Here is a 24,934-nt window from a genome sequence, read left to right as displayed (position 1 = left end):
GCATCTAAACAGTATTTTATTTAAGGTACTAAATCAAATACTTATAGTTCCGACATTTAATACCCAAAGGTAAATGTTCGTACACACACAGATCTTCAGGACCAAGTTGACTCATCTAAATTCCAATTTATTCTGGACTTTTTTAATAAACATGCTAGTTACCTTTGACCTAGTGACCTTCAGCACAGCTCTGATGATGGTAACTAGGCTGAAACTTTAATATATATATTATCAATGTTGTTATTACACAATTGTACCACAAATAATAAAACCAACCACCGATCTTGTCTTCAAGGTTCTTCCACGACTCAGCAAATTCTGACAAAGATAAAGACCCAGGAAGCAGAGAAATATCTGACGACTGTGAGGACTGAGTTCATTGATAGAGTCTCAGTGCCGACCCTGAATTCTTTAATGGACAGACTTTTGACTAAGAAAGTATTCAATGATGGAGAAATGGAGTCAGTCATAGGGGAACAACTCAGGGCAAACAAAGCACGAGGAGTTATTGACATGGTGAGGAAAAAGGGAAACAAGGCAAGTTCAGAAATGATTGACATCCTTGAGGAGCTGGACCCTAACCTTAGTGAACACCTGCATGGATATTACAGCACCTACCAGGAGGCAGAAGCCAAGGCCAAAGAGGTGATTCAGAGGTACAGTGAGGATAGTAAACAAAAGGAGGAGCTGGAGATGAGGGAGCGGTTTGAGAAGGAGCTTAAGGAATCTCTGAGGGAGAAAGAGGAAACCATCCAAGAGCTTAAGGCAAACATCAGTGAGATTAAGTATCAACTGGCTGAACTGGAGAAACAAATGAGGGAGGAGAGGGATGAGGAAAAGAAAAGAAAGCTGGAACAAGAGCTGAGGAGGGAGTCTGAGAGAAGAGAGGAGATGGAGAGACAGTTGGAGATGTTTAAAGAGGAGAGAGAGAACGAGAAGATAGAGATGGAGGAGAGACACAGACAGGAAATAGAGGAGATGAGCGAGATCTATGAAGGAGACACCAGGGCGGCAGCAGAGAGACACCTGATGAAGATAATCCTGCCTGAGTTATTCAGCAACATCATGATCTCAAAGACAAAGATGCAGAGAGAGTTTGAGAGACAACTGGAGGAGAAGAACAGAGAGATGAAAGAGTTAGATGAAAGACACAAACTTTGTTCAGTGTTGAAGGAGGAGAACCTGAACTTGAAAAAGAGAGAAAACATACCAGCAGAAAGAACAAATGAGATAGAAGAAGGGAGAGGCGAGTCATGGTGGATGAGATGTTGTACCAATATGTTCAGAAATGAACTACAAGATATCTACTTGGTAACACGAGTATAATGTTGTAGTAACTATCGGGCTATAAAGAAGCACAATTACTGTTTATACAGTTTCCACACTTATAATATTGGATGAACAAATGGACACAGCAAGTATTTCTAACTGTCTGACACTGATGGCTCAATCCACATGACATAGGAGCCCATGCTGCACAAACTGACCTATTGACCCTCAGGAATGTCCCACAGAACTGGACCATGGATACAGATGACAGTTGCATCTCATTTCGCAAACGCAAGGTTTGACTCACTTTGAAGTGCAACCCAAAACTTGCTACATTCTATTTTCAGATGTTTGTCTCCAAAGTAGACTCACTGGACCCTACATACTCCTGAATGGATAAGGATTCTTGGATTATAATACTGTTTCCCTTTATTGGATTGTTATCATCCCACAGATAATACTCTGACTTATTGACAAGTAACCATTCATGTCACCACTCATATCATAATGTTTGAATGTTTCATTCATGTAATCATTCCAATTCATTAATCATGATTTTGATCGAAATTATGACATATACTATTTGCATCATATTCATCGTAGTTTACTGAACTGGATTCAATGGTTTAGAATAACGGTGTAAATCAAATAAACACGATATTTGCAGAATATGTGTAATTTAAGCCATGAGCAATGCACGAGTGCATGACTTCATCTTCCCAAGATGGACATCTCTCTGGACAAGTCTTTGCCTCAAAACAACAACATATGTATTTCGGAAGGACACATGTGTTGCAACAGCTTCATGTTACTGTTAACACGCAACGTATATAAGCGCTGTGTGTGACCTCCCCTCTGTACTTTAACTTAGACTACTTTGACAACTCAAAGGCTCCCAAACTATGACTGCACGGGAGACCTAACCCCCTCATCTAGAGGAAGCCCCCTCTCTGCGAGGAAGCAAGGGACTGCGAAGAAGAAGATGCCCACAAAGCTCTTCACACCGCACCTCCGTGACTGGAAGGCCTGATTCTACCACAAGCCAGACGCAACAGCTTGGGGTCCCCCAGATGATCTGACCCTGACCAAGTTGTGTCTCGCTGCTTCTCTTCTCTACTGGCTGTCGTATCGGCAACCCTGCTCGACACTGCTCTCCTGCCTGGCCTAGGCATCCCTAAAAAGATAGTACAGCCTGCCACAAAGCTCTCACAACTGGCTCCTCAGAGGACTGAGTGAGACAATAGGACGGATCTACAACTACACGTTGCCACAACAGACAACGTTCATCACTGGACATCAAACACATCACATGACAACTGCGATGTGCGGTAAACACAGGAACTCCTCCTGAATAAGATCAATTCAGCTGCTCATGGCATATCAGTCTTATTTCATTTAACTGTTGTTTTCTTACAGGATTAGGTTTAGCTTCCATCTGAATCCAGCTAAAACCTTTATTACGTTCAATGTTGAGATTTTCCTTTTTCTTAAATGTTGCATGCCTAGCTTAGGTTTGATTGAATAAATTCATATATTTTTAATATCAAATCTAGTTTGGTCATTGCTCAAGTTGAATTATTATTCCTTATAGAACATTGACATATGTTGACACACATCTTAAAAAGGCTCTGCCGAGACAAGACCCTTCAGATCTTGTAGATTTATTGAAATAAAATAATAGTGATTATTTTATAATTTAACTTTCATTATCTTATTGGTGGTTTAAAGTTAAGGTTAAATACAAATTAAGCTTGTGTTTAGTCATAAGTTGATTTTCATGGTGCCTCGTTAAATCTTTGACTCTTAATTTTAAATACTCATAATTCCAAATTTATGATTATTAATTTGATTATTATTATTAATAATACCACCGATATTGAAATGTACATACTCATGCCTACTACAATGTGTAACATATGTGCAACTTAAAAAAGTGTAATTCATGGGTTTACTTATTTAACACTTGGGTAAGTATTTTAATATAGTGGTGTTAATCTCGGTACAGTTAATCAGCAAATTTCAAATGTAAATAGTTTCTGTATGATGATGATTGTTGTGTCCCCCATGGATCTGTACTCAGCCCCACTCTATTCACTCTGTATATGCTCCCCCTCAGCCATGTCATCAGCAGGCATGGAATATCTATCCCGTCACCATCATCATCACCTTCATCCACACTCACCATCTGCCTGGATGAGACAAACGCGTGGATGACGGAACACTTTTTACAACTCAACAGCTCCAAAACAGAAGCCATTCTCATCGGCACCCCACACTAGGTTCAATCATCCCCCATAACAAGCATCACCTTCTCTGGCCAGGACTTTCCCCCTTCATCTGTTGTCACCAACCTGGTGACCCCCACCTTAACTATGAGGCCCGCATCAAACACCTTTGCAAAACATCCTCCTTCCACCTCAGGAATATAGCTGAACTCCATCCCACCCTCACTCTGCCTGATGCTAAAAAGCTAGTCTACGCCTTTGTCTCCTCCGGGCTGGACTACTGTAACGCACTTCTCATCGGGATCCCTAGTAAGAGCCTTCAAAAGCTCCAATACATCCAGAACAAGAGCCTTCAAAAGCTCCAATATATCCAGAACAAGAGCCTTCAAAAGCTCTAATACATCCAGAACAAGAGCCTTCAAGAGCTCCAATACATCCAGAACAAGAGCCTTCAAACGCTCCAAAACATCCAGAACAGCGCTGGTAGGATCCTGATGAGAGTCCAGACAACTTTACAGAAAAACAAGCCCCAGAGTCGCTTAATAAGCAGACCTGGCAACACTGGCCCTTTGCTCCCATGGACGTGAACAGTCTTTGTGACCGTACCCTTGGAGGAATGTTCATGAAGAGGCACAAACGTGCATGCAGGTACCCATGCACTTAAAAACCCAGTGTATATACTTCCTCGACAGGTGTCCCCCAGGGATCCATGCTTGGTTGCGCGCGGACGTTACACTCCGAAAATAGCTGATCTACAAGCTCACTGCGACACATTGTGAGCTTGTAGATCAGCTATTTTCGGCACCCAGCTGAATCGGGCATTGCTTGTGACTGAAACCGAATAGAATTTTTAAATTCAAAATTTGCTGTCAAAATGAACACTGCCCCCCCCCCCCCACCCCTTTCCGTATGACTGTGTGTGAGTTGTTCTGTGCTGTGTGTGTGTGTGTGTGTGTGTGTGTGTGTGTGTGTGTGTGTGTGTGTGTGTGTGTGTGTGTGTGTGTGTGTGTGTGTGTGTGTGTGTGTGTGTGTGTGTGCGTGCGTGCGTGCGTGTGTGTGTGTGTGTGTGTTGGTACTGTACATTTCCAGTCTGTCTAAACACTGGTGAAACATTTAGAAAAAGGGTTTCTTCTCTACAGTGTGAAATGCTACTGTATAATAAATGCACCAGAACAGCTGCATGTTAAACGCTTTGTAGAAACGGTGTCATTGTTTTGAACCCTGAGATACTGTGAGTGGTCTTATATGATGTGTGTTCTCTCTAGCTTGCCTTGTGAAGCCACATTACTGTACTAGTTCCACTGTAAAGTGTGTCGTTGTCTGCCGTACTCAACTGCATGTTGTTATTAAGATAGAACATATATATATATATATATATAAAAAGACAAAAAAAATGCTGTACATTTCTCTGAGAAAAAAAAAACAGAACTATAGTTTATTCAACTAGATAGATGTGCAAAACATATTCATTAAACATAGCCAAGATCCATGTTTTTAATGAGTTTTTAACTCTGTGTTTTCACAGAGTGGAGAATGTAAGAAAGGACCTTTTTTTTTTTTTTTTTCTATCTCGACTGAACTAAAAAAAATAGACTTACTGTATGTGTGATAAGACTGTGTTTGGAGTTTGTGTGTAAACGTGTGTCGAGCTCTGCTGTAGTGGTTTGTTGTGTCCATGAGGAGATGCATTGAGTCTTAACGTTGTTTCTGTACTGTAATAATTGCAACTGTTCAATCTTGACACATTGCTGTTTCATTCGGAGTTTCCAGGTGTGTGTGTGTGTGTGTGTGTGTGTGTGCGCGTGTGTGTGTGTGTGTGTGTGTGTGTGTGTGTGTGTGGGTTCATGTTCGTCAGCATTGTCTCCAGATCAGCAATATATCAATACAGCTCTATCACTGGAAGTATGTTTTTTTATGTTAAAAATGGGGCTCTTGTTTTTAGTGATTAAAATGTTCAAAAGGAGCTTAATAAATAGGATGTCCACAAGATGTTATGTTTTTTAGCAGAACACCATTGTCATTCATGGAAAATAAGTAGTAACTTAACACATTAAGAAACAGGGCATCTCCAAATGCTGTGGGAATTAATCTAGACATCACAACTCTTTGCTATCGGAGTTATAAAGAACTTATTGTGAAAGTGGATTATTGTCATTAAAGGCCCATCCTGTTAATGTACTCGCCTGCTGCTGTAAAGAGAGGGAAGACGTGACATGAGATGTCAGGTTGTAAATATTTCAGTATTTGAAAAACAAAACATAAAAAAGTATTTATAGAATATGTACAGCTTTGGCAATATCTTAATAAAGTTGTCCCAGCTGAAGCCCCAACTTGTTCATTACTCGTCTTTGATGAAATACTTTTGTGTGCGTCAGACATTGTGTGTGGAGGGAAAAGTCACCACTGAGCGCAATGTATGACTTATGAATACTGATTGTAGTACCGTGTGCTTGCCCCATTAAAGGAGTAGTTCACCCAAAACGTGACTTATTTTCTATCAATTGCACACTCCATTCCTGGAGATTTTGTAGTTTTTGTCGCATTCCTAAGCCAATAATTTGATGACCGCTGGAGTCTCCTATTGATCGATGACACGGCCATCACATTATTGGCTCAGGAATATGTGACAAAAACATAAATTCAAGGCTTCATGGGGTGTGCAATTGATAGTAAATACATATATTTGGTGGTGAACTACTCCTTTAAGACCTGAGGCAGATTCTACAAATGCCTTCTAGTTCCAAATCAGTAGTTCTCACACTTTCAAGATTTTTTAAAAATGTTTCAAAAATAGCAGATATACAGTACAAGCTCGCAGTGAGCTTCTGTGTAGCCGTACAAAGGGCGGGGGAGGTCCGCTAATTGCAATCTGATAATGGATCCCTAAAATACCGTGAGTTTTCTTCCCACTGATGCTGTCTGTTATGGATGCATGCTAAGACTCTTGTGTCCCGCGTTGTCAGACTGTATATCGCCGCTGTCAGCCAGAAACCTTGTATCTCCATATTTCCTTTTTTCTCCGTAAATTATTATTGGCTTATTTTATACTTCGTCTGACAGCGTTTGCCAAAAGTATGACAGTGTTTGCTAAAAGTAGTGAATATAGATGATCTGCAAGCTCACGTGTTGTGATGCGTTGAGCTTGTAGATCTGCTATTTTTGAAACATTTAGAAAATTGTCGCCTATTAAAAGGCCCAAAATACGTATGCCATGCAGATTAAAAGTGGTTGACTCTGTCCTTGGGTTTCATGAAGAACAAGAGCTTGTGACTAAATAACTGCATTGTATTCATTGAAACATGGGTTATTTTTTCTCTTCTGAAAAGTAACTGTTTTGGACATACAAGGTTTCCACCCAACAGACTTATCATACTAATATGTTTCTAACCTTTGAATCTCTACATTAGTCATTTGTCCTTGCAATTACTTTGACCTCTTTGCTTTTTTTTTTTTGTGTTCAAGAATGTGTGGGGAAATGGCCCCCAGGTGGTAATGCAAGGTACCTCATGGTTTAGTCATGTTGTGGATGTATATAGCGGGATGGGGACTGCCATTTTGTCACTCTGTCACCCTGTGCAAATGTTTAACACAGAGAGGTCGTTAAGACCACTCACCATTTCCTTGCCTGTTAATTACTCTGGGACTAATTGTCCTCACGGAGGAGCTGTGACCAACATTCTCATGGCTTAAGTAAAGTAAAAAATACCTCAAAATTGTACTTAAGTACAGTATTTAGTTACTTTCCACCATTGCTGACAATACCATGGAGGTTGTTAGCAGAGCTGCTATAATGACAGGACAAGATAACTAACGGATCCATCCACACTTTGAACTGATGTCCACTATAATAATGCTCCTGACAATGGTTACAGTTATTAGAGATACGTCAGGAGCACCATTTGTTAGGTTAAAACCTGAACCTTCACACCATAAAACTAAGGTCTAGTAAATCATAAATAAGCAAGGTGCTTGGTTCAGTGGTTCCGTGAAGTGAGGAGTTAATACCCTTGAATAAAAGTCGCTACACAGGTTATTTACAATTGTGTGAATCCAATTATTTTATTACCCTTTAATCTAAGTTAACAATTATTTATGAGCCTATTAAACAATCAGAATGAATTATCATAAACAAGATGATACAATACCAGCAGTTACAGTTCAATTCAGAGCTCTGAAGATGCACAACTCTCTCCCTAGCACAGAGTAAATCCAGCCAACACACAGGGCGAAAATTCTGCAATGCCGAGAGAGAGAGAGAGAGAGAGAGAGAGAGAGAGAGAGAGAGAGAGAGAGAGAGAGAGAGAGAGAGAGAGAGAGAGAGACTCTAAGGAATATAAGGTCATAGTGACACATTTATACTAAACTCATAACACTTTTAGATCTACAAATGATTTAAATATACGCACAGTATAAAATCTAAGTATTAGTGTATTTCTCAAATAATCAGAATAGCTGAGTTTAAAGCAGTGTATACAGTAGGCCTATGTACTCACAGGATATCTATTCTTCTAAAGATCCTGTCACACAGCACTATAAATTCTAAGACTTTAATTCTAAAAGCAATATAATTTCCTTCCAGAATGGTTACAGTTATTAGAGATACGTCAGGGATAAGTGATATTCGTTTGTTAAAATAAGTATTAAATAGCTCTATATTCTGATAGGCCTCATTGTTATAGTGTTTGTTCAGTAAAAGGAGTCTCCCAGTCTCTCCAGCTCTTCAGTAAACAGAAAATGTATTTTCAGGTGAGGATACCAATTGTATCCAATTATAATAATGGCTCTAAAGTGATGTGTGGATGGATTTTTTTAAGTCTCTACAATGTGCTTCCCTCCTTTCTGCTAAGCATCAGACAGCAGTTATAAATGAATAGAGACATGTATTAATGCTGATCTGAGACCAGTATGTTTCTGCTAAGCATCAGACAGCAGTTATAAATGAATAAATAAGTGAAACCACTGCGTCTATGAAGTCATAGTGAAGTTTATCTGGTCGTGTGAATTGTAGACTGCCCTAGCGAGTCTGATATCATGTCTAGAGGGGCGGGTTCAAAATCTCCGGAGAAAAATTCCGCCGGATCCTATTGGTTCACCGATCTGTCCGTCAGCCCCCGCCGCGCCCCGCCCCGCGCCCCGCCCCGCCCCGCGCCCCGCCCCGCGCCCCTCCTCCTCCCCAATGTGCAGCATTGAGAGCCCTGATGTCACATTTGGAGCGACGCCCACTGCACTCTGGTTGGTTGGGGAAATGAAACAGTTCCTATTCCAGGAACGTCAACAGGCTGGTCCAGGCTCTTATTTTTGAGCAAAAATAAAAAATAAAAGCCTGGAGATGTGAATTGTGACCAGTGATCTTTACATAATGAATTACTATGAATTCTGATCTCAACTTCATGGAAGACAATGGATATCACACTTTATTTTACTGTAAATCTGCCAAATTGTCCCTGGTTATAACTAAACATAAGTTTTCATCATCATCATCATCATCATCATTTATCGTTTCATTTAAGATTTAGCAAGGAAAGGTACAGGTGAGCGTTGCTAATTAGAGGTAGTCTATGTGCTGATTAAACTGTACAGAGATTAACACCACTATATTAAAAGACTTACCCAGGTGTTAATAAGTGAACCCATGAATTACATTACAGTATGTATTTATTATAATAAGTTGCACATAATAAGTGCAACTTATGTTACACATTATACTCATGTTACCAAGTAGATATCTTGTAGTTCATTCCCGAACATGTTAGTACAACATCTCATCAACCATGACTCTCCTCTCCTTATCCCACCTTTTCCAGTAATTTCAGGATCTCTTCCTTCAACACTGAACAAAGTTTGTGTCTTTCCTCTAACGCTTTCATCTCTCTGTTCTTCTCCTCCAGTTGTCTCTCAAACTCTCTCTGCATCTTCTCTTTCATCTCTCTGTTCTTCTCCTCCAGTTGTCTCTCAAACTCTCTCTGCATCTTCTCTTTCATCTCTCTGTTCTCCTCCGGTTGTCTCTCAAACTCTCTCTGCATCTTCTCTTTCATCTCTCTGTTCTCCTCCAGTTGTCTCTCAAACTCTCTCTGCATCTTCTCTTTCATCTCTCTGTTCTTCTCCTCCAGTTGTCTCTCAAACTCTCTCATCTTCTCTTTCATCTCTCTGTTCTTCTCCTCCAGTTGTCTCTCAAACGCTCTCTTCATCTTCTCTTTCATCTCTCTGTTCTCCTCCGGTTGTCTCTCAAACTCTCTCTGCATATTCTCTTTCATCTCTCTGTTCTTCCCCTCCGGTTGTCTCTCAAACTCTCTCTTCATCTTCTCTTTCATCTCTCTGTTCTCCTCCAGTTGTCTCTCAAACTCTCTCTGCGTCTTTATCAGTTCATTTGCAGTCATGATGTTGCTGACGATCCCAGGCAGGATAATCATCAGGTGTCTCTCTGCTTCCGCCCTGTCTCTTTCATATACCGCTCTCATCTCCTCTCTGTGTCTCTCCTCCATCTCTCTCTTCTCGTTATCTCTCTCCTCTTTAAACTTCTCCAGTTTTCCCTCCATCTCTCTCTTCTCGTTATCTCTCTCCTCTTTAAACTTCTCCAGTTTTCCCTCCATCTCCTCTCTTCTCTCAGACTCCCTCTTCAGCTCTTGTTCCAGCTCTCTTTTCTTCTCTTCATCCCTCTCCTCCCTCATTTGTTTCTCCAGTTCAGCCAGTTTATTCTCAAGCTCATTGATTTCTCCCTCAAGCTCTTGGATGGTTTGCTCTTTCTCCCTCAGAGATTCCTTAAGGTCCTCCTCAAACTTCTCTGTCATCTCCATGTGTTTCCTATCCTCACTGTCCCTCTGAATCATCTCTTTGGCCTGGGCTTCTTCCTCCTGGTTGGTGGTGTAATATTCATGCAGGTGTTCACTAAGGTTAGGGTCCAGCTGTTGAAGGATGTCGATAAATTCGGAACTTGCCTTTTTTCCCTTATTCCGCACCATGTCAATAATTCCCCGTGCTTCTTCTGCCCTGAGTTTTTCCCCTCTGACTGACTCCATTTCTCCATCATTGATTACTTTCTTAGTCAAAAGTTCGTCCATTATAGAAATCAGGTTGGGCTCTGAGACTCTTTTAACACACTCAGCCCTCACAGTCTTCAGATATTCCTCTGCTTCCTCAATCAGAATTTGCTGAGTCGTGGAAGAACCTAGAAGACAAGATGGGGGGGTTGTTTTGATTATTTGTGGTATAATTGTGTAATAATAACATTGATAATATAACTCATTCCCTGACGTAATGGACGTGTTTTTTGTCCAAATGTAATTATTTATTTTTGGGGGCGGGGTGGAGGGGGGGGCTGTGAATGATCCAAGCACCGCTGAAGAAGAAGAGTACACGCAGAAATCACGTGATCACAACAAAAAAGAGCTAGCCTCCTTTCATGTTAAAGTATTCACAAAAGTATTTTTTTCTCGGATTTCTGTTGTTTTCTAAGGGTTTTTAAAAAAACAAGCCACATTCAAACGGCCATAGCTCTGGAAGGGAGGGTTGCGGCCGGCTATTTATATATTTCTTTCTACCGGACCCCCGTGTGTGTATTGAGCCAATCTCCGTGAGGACGGCGGTCACAGAGAATATTCCATGATTTTTCAAAGGTACAGTAAAATCGCCGTTTTCGCTGGCAAGGGGACGGTATGACGGATGAATTCATTAATGGATTCCTGACAGTCAGTTAATGTTTCAGCCAAGTTGCTATCTTCAGAGCTGTGATGAAGGCCAAAGTTGTATAAAAGTATATAATCTTTTAATGAATTTAATCTGAATATTATTATATTTTGTAAGGCATGCTAGCCGACTACATTTTGGCCAATCATCAAGAGAAAAGTCATCTAGTGAAACAACATTTGTAATGATCAAATTCTCACCAAGGTGTGTGTTTTCTTTGATGACACCATCCAATTCCTCCTTCCTCATCTTCAGCTCTTCACCTTTCTGTTCCAGCTGTGTCTCTCTTTCCTTCAGAAGTTGGTCTTTCTCCGCCATTTTCTTGTCTCTCTCTATCTTGATTTTCTTCAGTTCATTCTCTCCTTTCAGTTGATCTGTGAGCTTCTCTACTTGGGTTCTCTGTTCCTGCAGGTCCTGGCTCAGTTGTTTGTTGCTCAGCTCCATCTTTTTTGTGGTGTTCTGCAGTTCTCTCACTTGCTCTATGACACCATCCAATTCCTTCTTCCTCATCTTCAGCTCTTCACCTTTCTGTTCCAGCTGTCTCTCTCTTTCCTTCAGTAGTTGGTCTTTCTCCGCCATTTTCTTGTCTCCCTCTATCTTGATTTTCTTCAGTTCATTCTCTCCTTTCAGTTGATCTGTGAGCTTCTCTACTTGGATTCTCTGTTCCTGCAGGTCCTGGCTCAGTTGTTTGTTGCTCAGCCCCATCTTTTTTGTGGTGTTTTGCAGTTCTCTCACTTGCTCTATCTTGATTTTCTTCAGTTCATTCTCTCCTTTCAGTTGATCTGTGAGCTTCTCTACTTGGGTTCTCTGTCCCTGCAGGTCCTGGCTCAGTTGTTTGTTGCTCAGCTCCATCTTTTTTGTGGTGTTCTGCAGTTCTCTCACTTTCTCTATAATTGTTTTGGTCATAACCAAGAACAGTTGTCTCTGATCCTGGGTCATTTCCAGGAACGGTTGTCTGTGATCCTGGCTCATTTCCAGGAACAGTTGTCTGTGGTCCTGGCTTATTTCCAGGAACACTTGTCTGTGATCCTGGCTCATTTCCAGGAACTGTTGTCTGTGATCCTGGCTTATTTCCAGGAACAGCTGTCTGTGATCCTGGCTCATTTCCAGGAACAGTTGTCTCTGATCCTGGGTCATACCCAGTTGTGTTTCTATTATAAAACATACAGAAAGTTTAGATGAACCATAGACATTTCTTCATCCTCAATTAATCCTTTATTATTGTCCTGTATCTCTTTCACTTGTATTCGGTGTAAAAATGTGAAACATATGCCAACATACCAAACGTGTGTGTGTGTGTGTGTGTGTGTGTGTGTGTGTGTGTGTGTGTGTGTGTGTGTGTGCGTGTGCGTGTGCGTGTGTGTGTGTGTGTGCGCGCGAGCGAGCGCGCACATGCTGCACAATGCACACATGGATAATATTCAGAAGCAAGAACCATGCACACAGCACCTTCAAACACCTCAAAGTGTACTGCATTATGTACAGTACATATGTCAGTCGGCAGAACAGAGGTGAGGTCTAATGATTTTCTGTTTGGATTCAAGTTATTTTGATTATTTACTTTGTCAGTGTGATTAGATCTTTTCATTATTTTTCCTTTGCATGTGATTTTGCTCATTCATTTTAGTTTCATGGATGTAGCTATTTGAGTTTCCTTGAACTGTTTGATTCATTAGTATTTGTGTGGTGATACTTTATTAATGTTAGCTTTTTTTACGAGAGACGCAATTGAACTTCTTCAGCGCGGTGTAGTTGGTTTCACGTTGGGTGAAGTTAGTTTAACGTTGGATATTTCTGATTGCCTTTTATGCTGTTAGAGGGGGTGGGACGATGCAAATGATCACACTTTTCATTTACGAACAGGTGGGATTCATAATTTCATACACCTGTGATACAAACAAGTCAAGGCTCTACACTCCCTTTCATGAATCACACGTCAGAGTTTACTTAGAAATATACACTAAACTCTACATTAAAACATAGTACATAATTAATCCAAGGAGCACACTTGTCTAGTTTTCTCCTTTACGTCGCTATTTACCCTCCTGCTGGTTGCAGAAGACGTTTCATGCCAATAAACTCTATGGGTATTTGACCAATTGATTAAATGTTGCATCATTTGTTACCCCCCCCCCCCCCCCCACACGCACGCGCGCACACACACACACACACACACACACACACACACACACACACACACACACACACACACACACACACACACACACACACACACACACACACACACAGCCTATCAATATTCATAACTGTGACTGACTGATCATTGATAAATGCACAGTATGTTTAAAGTTAACATATAGTTTTAATTTTGTCTATTTGTTATCAGCTCTCATACTTACCAAGCTGATGAGCTGATTCCATTCTTCTATTATTATTCTCTGCTGTATCATTGCTGAGGTATTGTTCAGCATTAGTTTCATCTACATGAAGACAGTTAAGATGTGTTTTAATAATGACTCTTCATCAGATTAACATGTCATACTGACTGGAGAAAACACCTGATATTAAATCACATTCAAGTCTTGGATACATGTTCATGATGAAGAACAGGCAGCTTTAAAATAATATGAACCCATCAGATAATCATAAACCTATTATTGTAAATATTAATGTAAAGTAAATATGAGCTGAATTACTGATTCGTGTGTATTATGATGATGTCACTCTCTCAATGCTCAACCACAAGCATTTGGTTAACCTGATACTTTGGGTCATTATTTTGAAAAAACTGCAGACAAAGACATCAGTACAAGAGATGATTTGTTATCCTCATAACCTTAATAATAATTGGGATTTAGCAGAAAGGTCACACAAACAATCATTTTAATTACACATTACATTTGATACTCACATGCTGCATGTTCCCGTTCATGTTCATAATTCATGAAAAGACAAAACACATTCATGATTAGAAAACTGATACTTCACACACAGAAATATGACTTATCATTTACAAATCGTTAATAATGGAGTGAAAACACGCACGCACACACGCACGCACGCACGCACGCACACACGCACACACACACAGAGATAAACATGACAACATTATTGTGGGCAAGTGGTTCCCAGACTTTGTTTTTTTATTTGAGGACCCCCAGTCTAGTATGCATTAGACCAATGGTTCCCAAAATGTTTGGCTCAATACCAAAATGAGACATTTGATAGAGAAAATAGTGAAAATAACAGATCTACAAGCTCATAACGCATCACAGTGCAAGAGTGTAAATCTGCTATTTTCACCTTCTTCTTAAAATGTTCTATTTTTTTATTAATAAAACGTTTAAAAAATATTTGAATATTAATACATCTTTTGAAATAATTTAAAACTAAATGTAGAAAACTAAAAACAAAAAGGTATATTTACTCACGGCACACAAATGGGTCCTGACCCACTCTTTGGGCCATGAAATGTACCCATAAGGGTCCATGTGGTTCCATTTTTACACGCTCAGAGTTACAAACCGGTAAGGATCCATTTGGTTCCTAACTATCAATCATTTAGCTGGGGCCCCCCTGGGACCCCCTCAAGGACCTCATATTGTATTAAAACTACAGACTAAGACATCAGTACAAGAGATGATTTGTTATCCTCATAACCTTAATAATAATTGGTGGGATTTAGCAGAGAGGTCACATTTGAGGTTGTGTATGCAAATTACACACACAATCATTTTATTAACACATTAGATGTGATAGGTGATACTCACCCAATAGTGCTGTTCCCATTCATGTTCATAATTCATGAAAAGACAAAACACATTCATGATTAGAAAACTGATACTTCAAATACAGAAATATGACTCAGCATTTACAAATTGTTAATAATGTAATGAAATTACACAATTTGAATTAATCTGCCATCTCAATTGTTGTACTAAAGTGCTGTCACTCACACACACACACACACACACACACACACACACACACACACACACACACACACACACACACACACACACACACACACACACACACGCACACAGTTAGTCGTGTGTTAGTCCAAGTTAGTACAGTTAGTCCAAAACGCGGCCGCTCGCCTCTTAACAGGGGCACGGAAATATGATCACATCTCCCCGTTTCTTGCCTCCCTGGCTCCCTGTTCATTACAGGATTCAGTTTAAGACTTTAATGTTTGTCTTTAAGTCTTTAAATGGGCTGGCACCATTATACATATCCGAACTTCTACCTCCCAAAAACGCTACAAGGGTCTTGAGGTCTACTGACCAGTCACTCCTTAAGGTCCCAGCAACAAAGTTGAAAACTAAACTTTGTTGCTGGGACCACGTGTGGCGGGCCCCCTGGGTGCTGTTGCTCCGCCCCCTCTGTGTTCCTATTGGCTGGGCTTTAAACAGCCATAACTCCAGCTCCCAGCATCGAAAACCTACAAAACTTCCTAGGAGCTCTTAGACGACCAATAGGGACAGGTTGAAATTGCTTAAGACCCGCCCCATCTGTGTTCCTATTGGCTGGCCTTTAAACAGCCATAACTCCAGTTCCCAGCATCGATAACCCCTGGAACCCCCTCAAGGACCTCATATTGTATTAAAACTGCAGACCAAGACATCAGTACAAGACATCAGCAGAAGAGATTATTTGTTATCCTCATAACCTTAATAATAATTGGTGGGATTTAGCAGAAAGGTCACATTTGAGGTTATGAATGCAAATGATACTCACCCCCTAGTCATGTTCCCATTCATGTTCATAATTCATGAAAAGACAAAACACATTCATGATTAGAAAACTAATACTTCACATACAGAAATGTGAGTTATCATTTAAAATTGTTAATAATGGAATGAAAACACACGCACGCACACGCACAGAGAGACTTTTAGTGAGCCACATAATATGTTTGTTTTTGAGGTTGTGTGTTTGCACATGCATGTGTATAACCACTTCATTTGTAATTTGTATGTATAATAAGTATTTTGATTATTTTGTATTCATTTATTTAGCATAACAACCATTTAACTAACTGGGGGTCTATTCCACGAAACCTGGATTAGGGATAAACCGGGTTTAAACCGGGTTTAATCTGCTATCCTGGCTTAAATTATCCAGGAATCGGTTTCACGAAAGCTGAGTTAGCTCGGCAGATTAACTTAGCCAGTAAACCTGGATATGTTTATCCATGATCCTGTTTCACAAAAGAAAATTGAAGCAATCCTGCCTTAGTTACCATGGCAATTTAGCTGTGAAGTTAGCCTGGTCCGGACTAGGCTAACAGCCAAGCTTTATTAATCCAGTGCCTTGTTCTTCAAGTTTTGTGAAATAGCTGTTAGTCCAATGACTCCAATCATAAACCAATGAGTTTTTCCACACTTATTCAATTCTTATGCGGAAATCGAAGATCTACAAGCCCGAAATGTTTTTGTCTTATGGCGGCCGGGGGTCCCCGGCCCCCCATGGACCCCCGCCCCCGTGGACCCCCGCCCCCGTGTACCCCCGGCCCCCTGTGTACCTCCGGACCCCCGTGGACCGGGGACCCCCGGCCGCCAAAAGGCAAGCTTTTCACTTGTAGATCTTCGATTTTAGAAATTAGAAATTAGAAAATTATTCTAAGTGTGTAATTATAATTCCAACATTCACTTAAACTCCTTATGTTTAAGCCTAACTGAACTATATATTTATGGATTTGTATATTAATTAATTGCATATTTTTGGACAACTTGTGCATTTAATTTGTCTGCAATACTTTGCCACGCTTTCTCCCTGGATCTATATTTATTGCGGCTGTGTTTCCTCTCTTGCTTATTATACATTTTACTTCCTTGTGTGATTTCATGAGCTGCTGCAGTGCTGCTGTTCAGCCACAGAGAAGAACGCCGCTCTGGTTTTGGGCTCCATGATTGGTCAAGTTCAAGGATTATGCTATCGACTTTCATGGTCTTTTATAGGAATATGTGAACTCACATTCAGCCTGGTTTAACGATCCTGGCTCGACAAACCTCTCCTTCTCAGCCCGGCTTGGCGTTAGTGGAACTGAATAAACCAGGCTGAACAGCGCAGGCTTGTCAAACCTGGATTTGCCTTTCAAACCAGGATAATTTAATTCCGCTTTCGTGGAATAGACCCTGGGTCTAGAAGATCCTACATCACAGTACCACACACACACACACACACACACACACACGCACACTCACGCTCACGCACACACACGCACACGCACACGCACACACACACATTTTCTTTTTTGTTAATTAAATAAAAATCTTTTTAAATAACTTTCTAACTATCAATCATCTAGCCGGGGACCCCCTCGGACCCCCTCAAGGACCTCATATTGTATTAAAACTACAGACTAAGACATCAGTACAAGAGATGATTTGTTATCCTCCTAACCTTAATAATAATTGGTGGGATTTAGCAGAAAGGTCACATTTAAGGTTATGGATGCAAATTACACCAACAATCATTTTAATAACACATTAGATGTGATACTCACCCAATATTGCTGTTCCCATTCATGTTCATAATTCATGAAAAGACAAAACACATTCATGATTAGAAAACTGATACTTCACATACAGAAATATGACTCAGCATTTACAAATTGTTAATAATGGAATGAAATCACACAATTTGAATTAATCTGCCATCTCAATTGCTGTACTCACTAAAGTGCTCTCACTCACACACACATTCACACAAGCACACAACCACACACATGCGCGCGTACGTACACACACACACACACACACACACGTACGTGCACACACACACACACTTTAAGTCACATAATATTATGTTTGTTTTTGAGGTTGTGTGTTTGTGCATGCATGTGTATAACCAGTTCATTTGTAATTTGTATGTATAATAAGTATTTTGATTATTTTGTATTCATTTATTTAGCATAACAACCATTTAACTAACTGGGTCTAGAAGATCCTATATCACAGTGCCACACACACACGCACGCACGCACGCACGCACGCACGCACATAAGAGATAGATCAAAATGACAACATTATTGTAGGCCCAGACTTTTGTTTTTTATTTGAGGACCCCAAGTCTAGTATGCATTAGACCAAAAATGTTTGGCTGAAGACTCAAATGATAAATTTGATAGAGAAAATAGTGAAAATAGCAGATCTACAAGCTCATAACACATCAAAGTGCAACACTTTGCGAGCTTGTAGAATCGCTTTTTTCACTACTTATAGTGCCAATGACGTCTTTTGACGGCCGTTTTCAGTGTGCCATTAACACATTCCATGCCAGAGTTTAATCTCATAATGTACTCACCAGTGCCAGCGTTTTATTGTTGTTTTTTTTGTTTTTTTCATGTCGCCACAGACCTCGCTAAATAAGTTAAAAGTGCGCGTTCATTTGGTTCTAAACACACAGCGGATCCGTGAGAAACGGCCAGCGAAAACAGTTTCCAAATGCGAGCCGCCATCTTGAAGCTACAGCCGATCAACGGTAAACAGTGATCAGCGAGGAGAAAAACAACAACCGAGAAAATCGAGTTTTAAACAGGATCCCAGACAGGAAGCGGATACGATCGAAAAAAACGGAACCCGAATAATTCTGTTTCCGACCGGAAACCGGAAACGGAAATGGATCAAAAAAATTCGGAAAGTGCACCTGGGGCAAAATCAATGGGAATCGGCGGTTCGCATAGATCTACGCGACTGGCACGCTGCGGCTTTAAATAGGTTCGCGTAGATCTACGCGATTGGCATTCAATGTGTTAGTGCCAATGACGTCTTTTGACGTCACCTAATTTTTTTTTTTTTTTTCAAAATAATTTATTTATTATTATTATTATTATTTTTTTGTTATTTTTTTTTCTTTTTAATCTCAAAGGAACTAGGAGAAAACGATTTTCAAAAAGTTAATGCTCCATCCACTTCAATGTTAACTCTTACCCTGCCAGAGTTTTTTCAGAACAGTCTGTAGCCTCTGCCAGGGTTTTGACCGATTTTGGTACCTTTTCGCATAGCCACAAAATATTTTTCTCAAGTATGATTGATCCCCAGAAAATTTCTAATCACAGATGAGATTCAGGTGTGGTTTCACAAATGTCAACGAGGTCAATTTGACCTTGTTGTCATGTGTTGTTTGATGTTTGAAAATAGCTCAAAACCAGTGGTTTCAAACCAAAAAACATTGTGAATTGTTTGTCCGTTTCAATTTTAACATTGAAGTGGATGGAGCAGCAAATCTTTGGAAATTGTTATCTCCTTATTCGTTTGGAATATCGAAAAGGTGTCAATACTAAATAATTAGAGAATCTTTTTAGAAATTATTTTTTTCTGAAAAAAGTTTTTTTTTTTTTTTTTTTTTTAGGACGTTTTTATACGTCTTTGGCAGGCAACAGCTAATTTCTCAAAGACGTTTATAAACGTCTTTGGCAGTTATAGAGTTCAAATCAAAATGGACCCATAAGCATCCATGTGGTTCCATTTTTACACTCTCAGAGTTACAGACCTGGGGTCCATTTGGTTCCTAACTATCAGTCATTTAGCTGTGGACCCCCTGGAACCCCCTCAAGGACCTCATATTGTATTAAAACTGCAGACTAAGACATCAGTACAAGAGATGGTTTGTTATCCTCATAACCTTAATAATAATTGGTGGGATTTAGCAGAAAGGTAACTTTTGAGATTATGTATGCAAATTACAAAACAATAATTTTAACACATTAGACTCACCATCTAGTCATGTTCCCATTGATGTTCCCATTCATGTTCGTAAGTCATGAAAAGACAAAACGCATTCATGATAAGAAAACTGATACTTCACATATAGAAATATGACTCATCATTTACAAATTGTTAAAAGTGGAATAAGTAATAAAATAATTAAAATTGATCTGCTATCTCAATTGTCAAGCTCACTAAGATGGGTATTCTTTCAAATAATACAATTATTCTGTTTCAAATAATACAATTACACGCGCACACACACACACACACACACACACACACACACACACACACACACACACACACACACACACACACACACACACACACACACACACACACACAACAAACAAACAAACAAACAAACAAACAAACAAACAAACAAACAAACAAACACCTAATAAACATGATCACATTATTGTAGGCCAGTGGTTCCCAAACTTTTTGTCTCCAGACCCAAAAGAATAATCTGATGTCTCCCTGGGACCCAAACTAGTCAAAATAGTTGATCTACAACCTCACAACCTCCAGGATGCGACACGTTGTGACTTGTGAGATCGTAGATCTGCTATTTTCACTACTTAAACGTTTTTTTAATTATGTATTTTGTTTTCTTATTTTTTTATTGATTAAACTCTTTTGAAAAATATCAGAATTGTTTTCAATTCATAAAACCTTTTTTTTTTAATCTTTGGAAATAATGAATAATGTAGAAAACAAACAAAAATGTACATTCACTGACCCACTGATTAGGAAACACTGCATTAGGCCATGGACCCCCACAACTCTGAGAGTGTACACATGGAACCAAATGACCCATAAGGGTCCATTTGGTTCCATTTGTACACTCTCAGAGTTACAGACCTGTAAGGGTCCATTTGGTTCCTAACTATCAATCATGTAGCTGGGGACCCCCTGGAACCCCCTCAAGGACCTCATATTGTAATAAAACTACAGACTAAGACATCAGTACAAGAGATGATTTGTTATCCTCATAACCTTAATAATAATTGGTGGGATTTAGCAGAGAGGTCACATTTGAGGTTATGTATGCACACATTAGATTTGATACTCACGGACTAGTTATGTTCCCATTCATGTTCATAATTCATGAAAAGATAAAACACATTCATGATTAGAAAACTGATTCTTCAGAACTACAGGAATATATCATTTACAAATTGTTAAAAGTGGAATAAGTAATAAAATAATTTAAATTAATCTGCTGACTCAACTGAGCTCATTGAATTGATATTATTTCAAGTAATACAATTATTCTGTAGAATAGATTTGATACTCACGCCCTAGTCATGTTCCCATTCATGATCATAATTCATGTAAAGACAAAACACATTCATGATTAGAAAATCAATACTTCACATACAGAAATCTGACTCATTTATATATTTATATATATATATATATATATATATATATATATATATATATTATATATATATATATACACTCACTACGTGTCATGATGCAACACATTGTGTTCTATTTTCACGGTCTTAAACGTTTTTAGTCTTTTCTTTCTCTTTTTATTATGGGATTTATTTTAGATTTGTGTTCATTCAGAAAACTAGCTAAAAAATTCTAGACATTATATGAAAGCACAGTGTTATGTATACATGTAGAGATAAACATGATCACATCATTGTACATGTCAAGGTTAATAATAATGAACTGTGACAATACATCACTTACCATCATATGCTAATCCCACAGCAGCCTCCACCTCCTGTTCTCCATGTTTGACCTGACAGATGTAAACTCCTCCATCTGTCTCATCATTGTAGTCTTTCAGTATCAGAGACACGTTGCCTTTCTGCAGCTCCTGGGTGTCCAGGGTCAGTCTGCCCTCAAAGCCCCTCCCCTCTATCACCTGACCATTCTTATACAGGTAAATGCACTCTGTCTCCTTAAACCACGTGATTGTCATGGAAACCGCGTTGGTCTCAGGAGAGAGGTGACAAGGGAGGGTGACATTTTCACCTCTTCCACCCTGAACCCTGTCTTTACTGACGACTAGTTTAAAGTCACCTGTTGGAGTTAATAAAGTAATTAATGACTTATGAAACTATTAGTGTTCAAACATATTGACTATTAACCTCTTAAGCCTCTTAAGCATACATTGTTGTACTGCGTCAGACACACACACACACACACACACACACACACACACACACACACACACACACACACACACACACACACACACACACACACACACTGTATGACTATACTTATGAGGACATCGACATTTTTAGGATAGTACTATAATAAATTATTATAATTTATGAATGCCATTTGTTCATTTTAACCCTAAGCCTTAAGCCGAAAAAAGGCTGATCTACAAGCGCTGTGAGCTTGTAGATCTGCTATTTTTTGGCATCACACCACTGGCATGCAACTAAGTATAAATTAAGCATCGCTCCAAGAGAGAGAGAGAGAGAGTTGGAGAGTTTAGCTCAGGTTCATTCACATTTGCAGGTTATTTGCGGTGCAGCTGAAAAGGAAGGTAAAGAAGTGTAAAGAGAACTGGACAATGATAGTTATGGGTGGGGGTCTCCTGTGTAAATGACACGGGGGGCTAGGAATGGTCCACAAATGTTCTTTTCATTCCATTACCCAGTAATGATCAGACTTACTAGTATTACACTTTTCAGCAGTCATTATTTAGGCTACATCACATCAGAAAAAAAAAATTGGGCTTAAAAAATACCCTTAAATATCATGTGAAACTGTACGTCACATGGTCTCTCTAAAAACAGTCTGAAAGAGGCGGGACTTATCACAGATTGATTGGTTCGCCTCTTGCTCCAAACAGTCCAAACAGTCCAGAAAAATTAGGAAGTGACCTCAACATAATTTGTCTCGTATTTGTAAATCTGTGTATATAAAATATATATACCCCCCAAAATCTCTTAGTTACACATTTTTTTTTCATGTGAAGTAGTTTGTTTATGCTTATTTATTGAAATTCTAAAAATCACTATAGTGATTTTCATGCTGGATGGGGGGAGGGGGGGGGGGGGGGGGGCGGGGTTGAGCAGAAATTGTGGCCGGGTTCAGGGCATGTCAGAGCGGGACACAGAGGCTTGCTGACCGCGGAGAAATGGTCATGGAGATTATAATAAACGCACTGTGGGACTTCCGCAGTGTGTTCCTATGTCAGTCTCGCTCTGATTGATATTACGATAAATAAATATAAAATAATGAATTGTTTGTTTAGCAACACGCTGTGGCAGTCACGCGATGCGTGTGTAGGCCTATGTCCATTTATTCCTGGCCAGCAAGAGCCATGTCCCCGCTTTGAGACGCTAAGGGACCTCGCCATAAGTTCATGCTGACATCCAGAGGGGAGTTCATAGGAACAGTGAATACAGTCGATAAGAGTATGATAAGAGCCTGATTTACCTTTTTTGGGTGTCATAGGGTCTTTAAGTGCCATGTTTGTCAGAGTAAAACAAATTGTCTAAAAGAAAATGTGAATAAAAACGTGTGTGTGTGTGTGTGTGTGTGTGTGTGTGTGTGTGTGTGTGTGTGTGTGTGTGTGTGTGTGTGTGTGTGTGTGTGTGTGTGTGTGTGTGTGTGTGTGTGTGTGTGTGTGTGCGTGTGAAGAACGGAAGAACATTCCGTTTCATAAGAAACATGAAGCAGCATGAAGGAGCATGAAAGAATCTCCATGCACCCACACTATGTGTAGGAAGTCACATTCACACTACCTAACTGTCTCTCTTACACAAGTATTTGTTTAATCTTTCAAGTATTTTGTCAAATTCAAAGCAGATGACATCAGAAATAGAAATAGAATCAATATTATTCAAACACAATTTATACCGTTCAGGCTTGTTTTTTTCTTTACATTTCAACAAAGTCTGTCTTGTATGTGTGTGAATTATAATTAAGCTACAACATGTTGTATGTATTATTATATTTATTGAAGTGTGAAGCACATCTCTCCCTCCACTCCATAACACGGTTCATCTATCAGAAAGTAAGAAACAGTGTTGTGACGTATGGTTTCGTGACTTACCTTGAAGTGTGGACTCTGAAGTCTGGACACTGAAGAAGTCTTGAAGTCTGGACAGTGCCATGTCTGTCCCTATATAAAGAAAAATAGTTCAGAACATTATTTTAGCTATAAATAATATCATCATTATGTGTAGTCTTTCAATTGAAAAGTACAAGTTACTTAAAATCCAAACAGACCTTAGTGTGTGTTGCTGACTCCTCTAGACGACAGACACAGACCTTTGCATGCGTTACTGACTCCTCTAGACGACAGACACAGACCTTTGCGTGTGTTACTGACTCCTCTAGACCACAGACACAGACCTTTGCGTGTGTTACTGACTCCTCTAGACGACAGACCCAGACCTTTGCGTGTGTTACTGACTCCTCTAGACGACTGCCAAAGTGGAAGTGAAATTATTCATGTCAGAACTTCCCAGACACTGAGGGTTGGCTTATTGCCCAGAATGTAATGACAAACCTTTGCCAGTTAATACATGCAGGGAGGACTATAATAATGATCCATATGATTGTCTGTCTGTGCGCACGCGCTCGCGCGCGCGCACACTCACGCACGCACGCACGCACGCACGCACGCACACACAAACACACACACAAACACGCACACCACACACGTGAGGTAAAGGGCTCACAGGGTGACACTTTTCTTTTTTTATTGATTGATTTATTTATAACATTTATTTACAAAACAGAAAAATGCACATTTAGGTCAAAAGGATAACACAATAATGCCTGAGGGCTTGTTTCAATTGCAGTCCCATAAATACAGTTAAAAACAATAAAATACATAGAAATTAGTTTAAAAATCAGGACCATGTGGTATTTAGAAAACTCTTTATGGAAGACTTAAAGCTAGTAGTATTCCTAATCAATGTTGTGACCGTAGGCAACCCAATACCGCCTTTCCAATACCGCTTTTAACTTTACATGGCACAGAATTGGTGGCGCTGCCCCTAGTAGGGTATCTATTCGCATCACAAACCCTAGAAACGTATTTGCATAATTTTTTACAATCCTATGGACGAGATACATTTTCAT

At 39.7% G+C, this 24,934-nt stretch overlaps 2 protein-coding genes and 1 long non-coding RNA gene across 4 annotated transcripts in view; 1 reads left to right on the top strand and 2 right to left on the bottom strand.

Moving 5' to 3' along the window:
• Positions 1 to 5,457, top strand: part of madd (MAP-kinase activating death domain) — a 140,932-nt gene extending 135,475 nt beyond the window's left edge. Inside the window, exon 34 of the transcript XR_013933524.1 lies at positions 4,618 to 5,457. The gene's annotated coding sequence lies outside the window, so the exon portion shown is untranslated. The remainder of the gene's footprint in view (positions 1 to 4,617) is intronic.
• The window catches only part of LOC308089856, a 390,353-nt gene that overhangs the window by 154,729 nt on the left and 210,690 nt on the right, over positions 1 to 24,934 (bottom strand). The gene's annotated exons all lie outside the window — the stretch shown is intronic.
• LOC308093538 (uncharacterized protein) lies at positions 8,696 to 24,263 on the bottom strand. Of its 2 annotated transcripts, XM_080439873.1 has the most exons (4): positions 24,074 to 24,263; positions 23,898 to 23,966; positions 11,378 to 12,328; positions 8,696 to 10,659 (listed from the first exon to the last, which is right to left on the bottom strand). In XM_080439873.1, exons 2-4 carry the CDS (start codon positions 23,956 to 23,958, stop codon positions 9,281 to 9,283), a joined length of 2,391 nt encoding a protein of 796 aa, XP_080295999.1. In that variant the 5' UTR covers positions 23,959 to 23,966; positions 24,074 to 24,263; the 3' UTR covers positions 8,696 to 9,280. The 2 variants fall into 2 exon arrangements, with proteins under 2 accessions (XP_080295999.1, XP_080296000.1); XM_080439874.1 differs by lacking the exons at positions 23,898 to 23,966; positions 24,074 to 24,263 and adding an exon at positions 13,538 to 13,613.

This window comes from Gymnoscopelus braueri, assembly GCF_963280865.1.
Source record: "Gymnoscopelus braueri genome assembly, chromosome: 1".
Taxonomy (NCBI): domain Eukaryota; kingdom Metazoa; phylum Chordata; class Actinopteri; order Myctophiformes; family Myctophidae; genus Gymnoscopelus; species Gymnoscopelus braueri.
This window is presented reverse-complemented; position numbering and strand designations above follow the sequence as displayed.